At 36.0% G+C, this 13194-nt stretch overlaps 1 protein-coding gene across 1 annotated transcript; it reads left to right on the forward strand.

Moving 5' to 3' along the window:
* LOC107618248 (biotin synthase) lies at positions 90 to 3200 on the forward strand. The gene is made up of 6 exons (XM_016320259.2): positions 90 to 464; positions 897 to 1076; positions 1296 to 1402; positions 1634 to 1839; positions 2200 to 2339; positions 2691 to 3200. The coding sequence occupies exons 1-6, from the start codon at positions 258 to 260 to the stop codon at positions 2991 to 2993; spliced, it is 1143 nt and encodes a 380-aa protein (XP_016175745.1). The 5' UTR covers positions 90 to 257; the 3' UTR covers positions 2994 to 3200.

Below are 13194 nucleotides of genomic sequence, written 5' to 3' on the forward strand. Positions count from 1 at the left end.
AATCATCTCTCGTTAGTATTTTTGTATCTTTATAAAATACTAATTTAATATCTCTAAAGTCTGAACACAATATCTCTGTTCTATTAAATACGATTTTGTGTTTAAATCTCCCTTTCTCAATTTCCCTTCTCTATAAACAAAAGCAGCCGCAATCTGCATACTGAAAGCACTTTCAAGGAAGTGATTTAGCCTCAATCTCTCATATTACTCTCATCTAGTTTCAACTTTCTCTCTTTTCTCAGCTGAATTCAAAAATCATGTTTCTGGTGAGACCCATTTTCAGAAGAACTCATCATCTTACACCCTCCATTGGGGTTCTGCAATCTTGTCATGGCTACAGTTCTTCCTCAGATGCTGCCATTCAAGCCGAGAGGACCATCAAAGAAGGCCCCAGAAACGATTGGACCCTAACCGAAGTCAAATCCATCTATGATTCACCCATTCTCGATCTTCTCTTCCATGGGGTAACTATTATAAAGTTTATTTCTCTTTATGGCTTTAATGGGGTCATGCAAAACTTGATTTTGAAGTGCTTGAGGGAAATCCCATCAAGAAAAGTTTTTATTGGAAACTAGTAGGTATTTTGCATTTATAATTATTAACAGATTTTAACAGAAATTTGTTTAAAAAATAATTGTTTTTTAATTTGGAACTCCATAATGCATAATTATACAATTGACAATAAAATATTGCACCCAATAACATGCCAAAAGCTTAGAACGTTAGCATAAATACTTTTAACATAAACCCAAGTTTATTTCTGTATTTTGAAGTGCCTAAGCAAAACCCATCAAGGAAAGTTTATTATTGTGGAATAGCAGCATAATCAAAATTTGGTTTAATTTACTGAAGCTCAGTGTTTGGTGTGTGTGTGTGTGTGTGTGGTGATTTATCAGGCTCAAGTTCACAGGCATGCTCAAAACTTTAGGGAAGTACAGCAGTGCACTCTACTCTCTATTAAGACAGGAGGGTGTAGTGAAGATTGTTCCTATTGTCCTCAATCCTCTAGGTATAACACAGGACTCAAGTCCCAAAGACTTATGAACAAAGATGCTGTTATTGAGGCTGCCAAGAAGGTAAAACTTGTAATTCTGATGCTATCTATGATTACGGGTATTCTACTTCATATTAGCCTGCAACATTGTGATGCCATTATTCGTCTTTATAAAGCTCCATTGATCTGATATTAGTTAACATGACATGGAGAAGTGTTCGATGTTCATTTGGAACCCAGAACATTTATTAGTTAAAAAGTATCATGTTTCTGAGTAACATGGAAGTTCATTATCCTGTAGGCAAAAGAGGCCGGGAGCACTCGCTTCTGTATGGGTGCGGCATGGAGGGACACTATAGGAAGGAAGACCAACTTCAACCAGATCCTTGAATATGTAAAAGAAATAAGGTAATACAATACTATCATCTGAAAAATATACTATAAGTTTGGTCTATCAGATTTCAAATGAAATGCGCTTAACTTATAGGGGTGCGTGATTCGTGGAATGTTTTCACATTTTTGGGAATTTACATTGAAAAAATATTCTAATATAAGATTTCTAATGTAAAATTCCTGTGAAAACATTGACCACACGCCCTATCAGGTAAATGTAGATAACATTTGAGCTCTTTATTGTAGGGATATGGGGATGGAGGTGTGTTGCACCCTTGGCATGCTGGAGAAACAGCAAGCTGTTGAACTCAAGCAGGCAGGTCTCACAGCCTATAATCACAATCTTGATACTTCAAGGGAATATTATCCAAACATCATTACAACAAGGACATATGATGAGCGCCTAAAAACCCTTGAATTTGTTCGTGATGCAGGGATTAATGTTTGTTCTGGTAATCATGTTAACATTAAACACAATGGAACTTATTTGCAATTTGCTTTAACTTTATAATCAAATTTTCCCAGATGGATGTGATATAGCTTTTCGATTTCTTTCATATGTAGAATAGGCACATATACTGCAAGAAGTTTATCCATTCTAATTTTTTCTATGTGCTAAGGATCATAATATAAAGATCTTATTCATTTTGAACTTTTCTTTTTTACTCTTAGTTCTAGGATAAACAGTATTATTAAGTTATTTTGAACATTAGACATTATATTGAAGTAAGCTCCTTACAAGTGACTAACAATTAAAGGACTTACTTCTGAATAGTCTTACTGACCAATCGAGAATTGTTTACGCTTGACAGGAGGAATTATTGGGCTTGGAGAAGCAGAGGAGGACCGCGTAGGTTTGTTACATACATTGTCGACACTCCCCTCTCATCCAGAGAGTGTTCCTATTAATGCACTTGTTGCTGTAAAGGGAACCCCTCTCGAGGATCAGAAGGTTAGTTAATCTTACTGGTCGATTTGCGAAACGAGTAATGCTAGGGAGCCAACTTTTTTTAGTCAATATCAGCCAACTTTTTAAAAATTATTTTATTTATCTTAAATTTTAGACCCTATATCATAAATTTTTACTCTAGACTGTAAATTATAAAGCCTAAAACAAAGTTTGGCTAATGTTGACTAACTAAAAGTTGGTTCTAGTTACTTTTTCTATTTACTAGTTCTCATCAAACTTGTATTGGCAATGATAATACAAGTGGTTGATGCTTGCCGTTAAGCCATGTTGGGATTGTTGGCAACATCAAGGCTGCCTAAAACTAGATACTGACATTTCTATGCTATTTTTCAGCCTGTTGAAATATGGGAGATGATTCGAATGATAGCCACAGCGCGAATCATAATGCCTAAAGCAATGGTCAGGTTATCAGCCGGTAGAGTTCGGTTCTCCATGCCTGAGCAGGCACTATGTTTTCTTGCTGGTGCAAATTCTATCTTCACCGGCGAAAAGCTCCTCACCACTCCCAACAATGATTTCGATGCCGATCAACTCATGTTTAAACTTCTGGGACTGCTCCCAAAAGCGCCAAACTTAGATACGAATGAAACCAGTGATGCAGAGAATTACAAGGAAGCTGCTGCTTCTTCTAGTTGAGTTGATCAACAATTGTCTAACGTCTGTGGTCCTTCAACTTCTTCAACTGGCAGTTGATCCACATTTTCTCTCTTTTCTCCTCTCCCTTGGATAACTTAAAGGTGCATTGAATATTAGGCGTCATGGAATTTGCCTATTCTATGGCTTGAAAACTTAAGACTATCAAACAATTAGATATTTTAAGTTGAAAACATTTTTATTTTTCTATTTATTTTCAATATTTTATAAAAAGTATAAGAGAGTGAAGAATGTTTTATTACTATCAGTTGTGTGTATGTTACGAGAGGATTTTTCCTCTATTTATAGATACAAAAATTCAAACATTCAACTTTCATTAATCATTCAACTTTCATTAATTCTCAATTTGTATTGAGAAGTTAAGCTTTGAAAAGCTCAGCCGCCCACATTAATAGACATCCATTGTTATCATAACATTTCCCCTTGGATGTCTATTTAAGAATATACCTCATTAAAATCTTACTAAAGGAAAACCTTGTGGGAAAAAACCTTAGTGAAGGAAAACGAGTACAATATCCTTTGTGATGGGGACTGTCTCATTAAAAACCTTGTCAAGAAAAATCCAATGTGAAAAAACCTGACCAAGGAAAAAAGAGTACAGTTTCCCCCTCTTGTCGACATCATTTAATATATCAAAATTCGCGCATCCCAATCTCATGCACCAATCTTTCAAATGAGGATTTTGGGAGTGAATTTGTGAATAAATCTGCCAGGTTGTCACTTGAGCGGATTTGTTGGATATCAATTGTCCCTTGATTTTGAAAATCACGAGTGAAGAAGAATTTGGGAGAAATATGCTTTGTTCTATCGCCTTTGATATATCCACCCTTAAGTTGAGCAATGCATGCTGTATTATCTTCAAACAGGACAGTTAGAGCTATCTTATGATCAATTAGTACACATGATGACATAATATATTGGATCAAACTCCTGAGCTAAAACACTCGCGACTTGCTTCATGTATCGCTAGTATTTCAGCATGATTAGAGGAGGTTGCTGCTATCGTCTGTTTCGTAGACTTCCATGATATAGCTGTACCACCATACGTGAACAAGTATCCTGTTTGAGATCTCCCTTTGTGTGGATCAGACAAGTATCCAGCATTTGCATATCCAATTAGTTGTGATTTGGATCCATAGGGATAAAATAATCCCATATCAACCGTTCCATGAAGATATCGAAAGATTTGTTTGATTCCACTCCAATGTCTTCTGGTTAGAGAGGAACTATATCTTGCTAGTAAATTCACAGCAAATGATATATCGGGTTGTGTATTATTGGCAAGATACATTAGCGCTCCAATGGCACTAAGATATGGTACTTTAGGACCAAAGATATCTTCATTTTCTTCTTTAGGACGGAATTGATCCTTTTCCACATCTAAAGATCTTACGATCATTGGGGTACTCAAGGGATGTGACTTATCTATATAAAATCTTTTCAATATCTTTTCTGTGTATGTTGTTTGATGAATAAAGATCTCATTTTTTATATGCTCGATCTGCAGGCCGAGACAAAATTTCGTCCTTCCAAGGTCTTTCATCTCAAACTCTTCTTTTAGAGTTTTTATCATTGTTGGAATCTCTTCAAAAGTCCCAATGATATTTAAATCATCAATGTACACAACAATTATAATGAATCCAGATGCAGATTTTTTTATGAAAACACACAGACAGATATCATCATTCTTAAATCTATTTTTGGCCAGATACTCAATAAGACGATTATACCACATTCGTCCAGATTGCTTTAGACCATATAAAGATCTTTGCAATTTGACTGAGTATAACCCCTGTGAATATTCATTGGATGGTTTAGATATCTTTAGTTCTTCAGGGACTTTCATATAGATATCCCGATCTAATGAGCCGTATAAATAGGCTGTTACCACATCCATTAAATGCATATGCAGTTTATGATATGCAGATAAACTGAACAAATAACGCAATGTTATCGCATCCACTACAGGGGAATACGTTTCTTCATAATCTATACCAGGCCTCTGTGAAAAATCTTGTGCTATAAGTTGAGCTTTGTAGCGCACAACTTCATTTCTCTCATTTCATTTTCTCACAAATATCCATTGGTATCCAACAGGTTTTACATCTTCTGGTGTACGGACTACAGGTTCAAAGACTTCACGTTTGCAAGTGAGTCTAACTTAGCCTTCATGGCTTCTTTCCATTTTGGCCAATCATTCCTTTGTCGACATTTTTCGACTGATCTTGGCTCAAGATCCTTACTTTCATGCATGATATTTAATGCCACATTATATGCAAATATTTCATTGACAATTGTCTTATTTCGGTCCCATTTTTCTCCTGTAAAGACATAATTTATCGAGATCTCGTCATTTTCACAACTCTTAGGTACCTGAACATCTTCTAGCATTAAAACTATATCAGAATTTTGGACAACTGCAGGTGTCTTTACTATGTCTTTTTCAACAGCAATCGTATTTACCTCTTTTCTTTTTCGAGGATTTTTGTCTTTGGAACTGACAGGCTTGCCACGCTTCTGGCATGAATTTGCTTCAGTGGCTATTTGTCCAACTGGGACATCAATTCGAATTGGGGCATTTTCCGCTGGTATATAAGATTTGGTTATCCTCTTTGTATCGAAAAATGTATTAGGCAATTCATTTGCTATTCTTTGCAAATGTATAATCTTTTGAACTTCTAGTTCACATTGCCCTGATCGAGGATCTAAATGCATCAACGATGATGCATTCCAATTAAGTTCCTTTCTAGGAAGCTTATTCACTCCCCTTAATGTTGGAAATTTTGATTCATCAAAATGACAATCCATAAATCGGGCTTTAAATACATCCCCAGTTTGTATCTCAAGATACCTTACTATAGAAGGAGAATCATATCCAACACATATCCCCAATTTTCTTTGGGGTCCTATTTTGGTGCGATTAGGTGGTGCAATGGGAACATATATCGCACATCCGAATATTCTTAAATGGGAAACATTTGGCTGCTGGCCAAAAGCTAATTGTATAAGAGAGAACTGATGGTAACTCGTTGGTCTCAAACGAATAAGTACTGCAGCATGTAAAATAGCATTCCCAAACCGAGGTTGGGAGATTTGTTCTCATAAGCAAGGGTCTAGCAAATAATTAGAGGTGTTTAATAAGTGATTCTGCTAACCCATTTTGTGCGTGAACATAAGCTACTGGATATTCAACACTTATTCCATTAGCCATACAATAAGCATCAAAGGCTTGGGAAGTAAATTCACCAACATTATCAAGATGAATTGCTTTGATTGGATTTTCTGGAAATTGTGATTTTAATCGAATAATTTGAGCCAGTAATTTTGCAAACGCTAGGTTGTGAGAAGACAATAAGCACACATGTGACCATCTCAAAGATGCATCTATCAGGACCATAAAATATCTAAAAGATCCACATGGTGGATGAATAGGTTCACATATATCGCCTTGAATCCTTTCTAGGAATTCAGGGGACTCAAATCCAATCTTTACTGGTGATGGCCTTAAAATTAACTTCCCTTGAGAACATGCAGCACAATAAAATTCACTAGATTTAAGAATCTTCTGGTTCTTTAGTGAATGTTCATGGGAGTTTTCAATAATTCTCCGCATCATGGTTGTTCCCGGATGACCCAATCGATCGTGCCAAGTTATGAATTCATTTGGGCTAGTAAACTTCTGGTTTACAATGGCATGTGATTCAATTGCACTAATCTTGGTATAATATAACCCAGATGAAAGTGAGGGCAACTTTTCTAATATAACCTTTTTATTTGAATCATGAGTTGTGATACATAAGTACTCATGACTTCCCTCATTCATAGTCTCAATATGATATCCATTTTGGCGAATATCTTTAAAGCTCAACAAGTTTCTTAGAGACTTGGTAGATAATAGTGCATTATTTATTACAAATTTTGTTCCTCCAGGAAACAAAATTATAGTTCTTTCGAAGCCTTCAATCACATTGCCTGAGCCAAAAATAGTATTAACATATTCTTCTTTTGGCATAAGATGGGTAAAATATATATCACTTTTGAGAATGGTGTGCGAACTTGCACTATCCGCAAGGCATACATCTTCATTATATATCCTTCCCATTTTCTTCAAAGACAAATAATAATAAAATGAGTAGTATGCACAGTTAAATTGAATACTTGATCGAAATTATTTTTTTAAGAAACACTGTACATAAAAATAATGTCATATACTAAAATTTTATTTTAAAACTTGACACATTTAATGATTTCAAAATTCATAAACATTAATATTTTATTATTTATATACATCATATTTGAAACTCAAATACATAGAAAATAAAACTTAACAATAAGTTCTTTACATTATTTATTTACATGGATACTTAACAATTTCACATATTAAACTATTTCATCATTGATCAAATGACCAATATTTCCTTCAGGATCCTCAAAGAAATCAGATACATCATAATGAGTGGTGGAATTTTCAGCAACATCATTTGAAACAAAATTCGTTTCCTTTCCTTTGTCGTCTTTTTTCAAAGATGCTTGATAAAGATCGACTAGGTGCCTTGGGGTACGACAGGTACGCGACCAATGGTCCTTTCCACCACAATGGAAACACTTATCCTCTGTTGATTTATTTTGCCCAATATTTCTTTCTTTATCCCACTTCTGGTGAGATCCTCTCTTTTGAACATAATTCCTTTTCCTTCCATAATTTTTCTTGTTATTAAAACCTTGCCATTTACCTCTTCTGGGGTAATGATTTGCCGCGTTTACTTCCAGAAATGGGGCGGCGCCAGCTGGGCGTGCTTCATGATTCTTTAAGAGCAACTCGTTGTTGCATTCAGCAACAAGAAGGCAAGAAATTAACTCAGAATATTTTTTAAATCCTTTTTCTCGATAATACTGCTGCAGGAGCACATTCAAGGCATGGAAGGTCGAGAAAGTTTTCTCTAACATATCATTATCAGATATCTTTTCCCCACATAATTTTATTCATGAGGTGATTCAAAACATTGCCGAATTATATTCATTTATGGATTTAAAATCCTGTAGACGCAAGTGCGTCCATTCATATCGGGCTTGAGGAAGTATCACCATTTTTTGACGATTGTACCTTTCTTCAAGGTCTTTCTAAAGATTTGTAGGATCTTTTAATGTGAGATATTCATTTTTCAATCCTTCGTCAAGATGACGACGAAGAAAAATCATGGCTTTGGCTTTATCCTTCTGGGATGCATTATTTTCAGCCTTAATGGTATCTCCAAGATCCATTGAATCAAGATGAATTTCAGCATCTAGTATCCATGATAAATAGTTATTTCTAGATATATCAAGAGCATTGAATTCAAGATGAGAGAGCTTCGACATAATACAAATTTGTTACCTGAGTCTTGCTAAAAATTTGATCAGAGTCTCGTGCTGATAACGTGTTGTGGAATAAATAAATAAGGAAGAGGTAACAAATATAAAATAAAAAGTATAATTATATAACTCTAATAGTAATATTCACCACAATTATTATCACAATATAATTAATATATTTACTAATATTATAGTAAAGAATATAAGAGAGAGAGAATAGTATAAGAGAGTAAATAATGTTTTATTACTATCAGTTGTGTGTATGTTACGAGAGGATTTGCCCTCTATTTATAGATACAAAAATTCAAACATTCAACCTTCATTAATTCTCAATTTATATTGAGCAGTTAAGCTTTGAAAAGCTCAGCCGCCCACATTAATAGACATCCATTGTTATCATAACAAATCCAAAATATTATTTTGTTAACTAGGTGGTTTATCAATCAACATTGTTTTTTGTCAATAACATTGTTTTTGGATGTAGATTTTATACAGTAGTATACTGCAATTAAATTTGGCCTAAACCTCATGATTTAGCATCAATTATATGGTGGTTGTTTGATTCAAAGAAGTTATGCATTTTCATTCCAAATTGCTTTCTTAGGATGCAAGAAAGTGCATAAAACCAAATGAAAGTAAAGAAAAAGACTATTAAAAAGGGTATATGATGACTTGTCATCAGTATTATACCACAAAAATAATGTAATCCTTCTTTTGCGTGATCAACCTTTCTCAACGTAAACCTTTCCGTATAACGTAATCCAAATACCTTCTTCTTCTTCTTCTTCTTCTATGTTCGCGTTCTTCTTCTTGTTCTTCTTCTTCTTCCTGTTCTCCTTCTTCTTCTTCAACCTAATTAAATTCGTTGTTCTCCTCTATTCGCATTTTTCTTCTCTGCATTATGGATCTGGATTTACTTCAACGTAATTAGCTTCGTCGTTCATCTTTTTCTTCGTTTTCTTCTTCGATCTGCACTTCTGAATTAAAACAATGAATGAATCAACTTCAAATCAGTTGGATGAGTGCGATTTGGATAATTCTTCCGAAACGTATCAATTTGATGAGGTTTGGATTATTGAATTTTGAATCTAATTCAATGAAATAAAATTGCTAATTTTATTTGAAGTGAATTGAATGGAATGAGGTGATCTATATCTGAATTGAATTGATAATATGTAACTGTGAATAACTGTGAGTGTGAGTAACTATGAGTAACTGTGAGTAACTTTTCGGTTCGGTAAGTACTAAAGAGTTGATTCACCATGTGCCTGTGTTCGGTTCGGTATGCAGAAAGGAGTAAAAAAAATTAGACGAATATATTCTGTTTTGTTCCCTAAGCACTATATAATTCTTTCACCGTAATTAACATTTCCGTTCACCATAATTAAAATTTTGGTTCACCGTGCAGACCAGCTGTTTTGTGGATGAAAATTTTGTCTCAAAGGTGGGAATGATTTTTAAGACATTAGAAGAAGCTGGAAAGTTCTACAAACATTATTACAAACTTGCCAGTTTTTCTACAAAAATAAGGAACACGATTCGAGACAGAGACAAGATTAAGAATCAACTAATTGTATGCACCAGAGAGGGGAGGTCGAAATCCAAGATATCTCCAACTTTGAAGACAAACCCTTCAGCTGGGTTAAATTGTCCGGCCAGAATTTACATACACATAATGAAGGATGTTGGTCTTTGGACAATTTCCAAAGTTGTTTTGAATCAATCACATCCTTGTTGTCCAGACCAGGCTGAGATGATCAAATAACACAGGGAGCTTAGCATGTTTGTGCGTCTCAACATCGAAACCCACGAGGAAGCTAGAATCAGACCGAGCAAAACTTACCAATTATTTGTGATAGCAGCTGGCAGCCACCGTGAACTAAGTTTTATTGAAAAGAATGTGAGGAATTACATCACAAGGGAAGTACGGAATATTTTCGAAGAAGACGATGCCAAAGAATTTGGGAAGTACCTAGTAAGAATGAAAGAGAAGAACCAAAATTTCTTCTTTTAGCTCAACCTTGAAGGCGATTACTGCATTAAACATGCATTTTGGGCTGATGCAAGAAGCATGGCTACATTTGATTATTTCGGAGACGTGGTTTCATTTGATACCACCTATAACACAAATAGGTATTCGGTTCATTCATATATGTTTTTGATGTTCAGTGCGTGTATATATTTCGGTTCACCACCGTCTGCTTGTTTTTTAAGCAGGTACAATTTGGTTTTAGGTTCTTTTGTGGGCGTGAATCACCACAGCCAGTCGACACTTCTTGGATGCGCGCTAATGAAAAATGACGACATCCAATCATTCAAATGGCTATTTAAGTGTTGGCTACGTTACATGGGAGGGAAGGCACCAAAAGGTATTCTTACCAATCAATGCGCATCGATTCAAAGGGCAATTGAGCTGTGCATGCCAACAACAATTCACCACTGGTGCATCTGGCACATTATGAAGAAGATCCCAAGCAAATTAAATGGCTACAAGGGACACAACAAAATTGAATAAGAGATGAGCCATGTTGTTTGGAACTCGTACACAAAAGAAGCATTTAACAGAAATTGGATCGATTTCCTCAGAAAGTATGGCTTCGGAGGCAACAAGTGGCTTTTAGGTAATTGAGATTTCAATTTGAATTATTTTCATGCTCATATCTTTTTTTCCCAAAGCATGCACTGTTTTTGGTTCACCACACCTTATGGGTTCGGTTTGGTTTGCAGAGCTGTACGAGGATCGGCATATATGGATTCCAATTTACTTGGATCACCACTTTTGGGCCGGGATGAGAAGCACACAAAGGAGCGAGAGCATGCATTTATTTTTCAACAAGTTCATCACACGGAATAGGTCACTGAGACAATTCGTGAAGCAATACGACAATTGCCTAGCAAGCAGAGAGAGAATTCGATGCTGCAGATTTTCACACTATGATACCGTGCGCAACAAAATCAGCAATAGAGGCACAATTTCAACATGTTTATACCCATGAGAAGTTCAAGGAAGTTCAAGCTCAATTCAGATGTAAAGTGAACTGTATCACAAGATCAATGCATTCCACCCTAGGTTTCACAATATATGAAGTCATAGAGTAGGTTTCCAACTCCACATTCAACAAGTTTGTCATCACCTACGACGCAGTATCACTAGATGTAAAGTGCCATTGCTTGCTGTTTGATTCTAGGGGCATATTGTAACACCCTAATTAGCCTAAGCCTTACCTCGCATCGTAAAGCAAAGGTTAATCAAAGGTTATGACAGTTCTAAGCTCATACGTATAATATATAGAAGAATAATATAATATCTAGAAGCCCGATGAAGGATATAGTTCAAAATCATAGATTTGAAAAGCGCAAAACGTACTAACAAAGCTAATATCTTAAGGCTTAAGAAACAGATAAGATACAACAAAATATAAGTATATAATATCATAGGAAACTAGCCTCGACTCGCAGAGTTTAAGCCGGCTAGCCATACCCAAGTATATAGAATCATATAGAAAATTGACAGTTTAAAAAAACATCTTATACAAGTTTTTCTCTCATAATACAAGCCTCTAGGCTAAACAAAATACAAAAGAGAGATGTATGGATAAAACAAAAAGACTCCAAAAGAATCCAAGATCCTCCGCTCCTGTCACCATCCAAAGCAACTCACCGAGGTGGGTTGCGACTTGCATCTGAAAAATACAACAAAGATATGGTATGAGAACCGGAGGTTCTCAGTATGGTAAGAGTGCCTAGCGATGTAGGATATAAGACCCCGGGACGCCAAAAGCAATCTTAAGCTCCATATCCATCACAAGATTCAAGCTTAAAGCATTCTAAAACAAGTAAGCATAATATAAACTTTATCATAAGTAAACCGGGTGATCTATCTTAAGGGATTTCTATTCTAACCAAACACCGCTGCCCCACAGCCTTCACCAACCTATTCTCCATGCGATCCCATCGCCATCGCCTTCCGAACCTCCTCAATCCCAGTAGAAAACACAGGTAATATACAATGCAAGTAAAACACAAGTAGACGCATATAAGGCAATTAATTCAGATAGCAAATAAGCATGTTATTTAATTAGGCAAGCCATTACAATTAAATAAGGCATACAAACAGATAGAAAATGCATATGATGAATGCCTGTCCTACTGGCTATGATATCACATTGACGGTTCAACTTCCAACCCGACACATCTCCATGGAGACGTCGCCCTTCGGATTTCTCATATGGGAACCCCCGAGATATAGTGCCCAGATCACTGTTCAGGTACCGACGCCTGCTCGCCTATAGATCCGAAGGGATGCGAGCGGGATACTCTTACCTCAGACCTCACATCTCAACGCAAGTTGGACGAACCACCGCCCTTACGCCGCTGCCGCTACCTCGACAAGCGGGATCCAACCGCCGTCCCTGCCGGGCGCATTGCGTCTCATATTCTCAGTAAAAATAATATTTTAGTGATTTTCAGAAAACATTTTCAGTGTACATGGATCCATCGTCTCAATCCGAGTCCTCGACTCATCTTAACCACTGTCCATTCATAACTTAGTTTCCAGTGTCAAAAGTTTATCCTTCTTTATCTCATACGTCAATCATTCTCTCCCAATCATCAAATCATTCTCAGCATGCCAGAAACCTAGGCCTCCATTTTCTAAGTTATCATAAAACCATGTATTAGTATTCCTAAGTTATATCCCATGCCCTAATAATCAAAACTAGGCCCAAAAGTCTTAAAATGGTATTTAAGAAGCTTGCAACCTTGTTGGGAAGGTAGAATAGTTGAAAACAATTAAAATTTTGAGAAACAGGACGTGTGCAGCCACACAAGA

The sequence above is a fragment of the Arachis ipaensis genome, chromosome B09, assembly GCF_000816755.2.
Source record: "Arachis ipaensis cultivar K30076 chromosome B09, Araip1.1, whole genome shotgun sequence".
NCBI lineage: Eukaryota > Viridiplantae > Streptophyta > Magnoliopsida > Fabales > Fabaceae > Arachis > Arachis ipaensis.

Bases quoted from the DNA above. Each gene is read 5' to 3' on its own strand.
- LOC107618248 (XM_016320259.2), top strand. From the start codon at position 258: ATGTTTCTGGTGAGACCCATTTTCAGAAGAACTCATCATCTTACACCC. The intron at 465-896 runs GTAACTATTATA...GTGATTTATCAG, and splicing joins TCGATCTTCTCTTCCATGGG to GCTCAAGTTCACAGGCATGC. The intron at 1,403-1,633 runs GTAATACAATAC...TCTTTATTGTAG, and splicing joins GAATATGTAAAAGAAATAAG to GGATATGGGGATGGAGGTGT.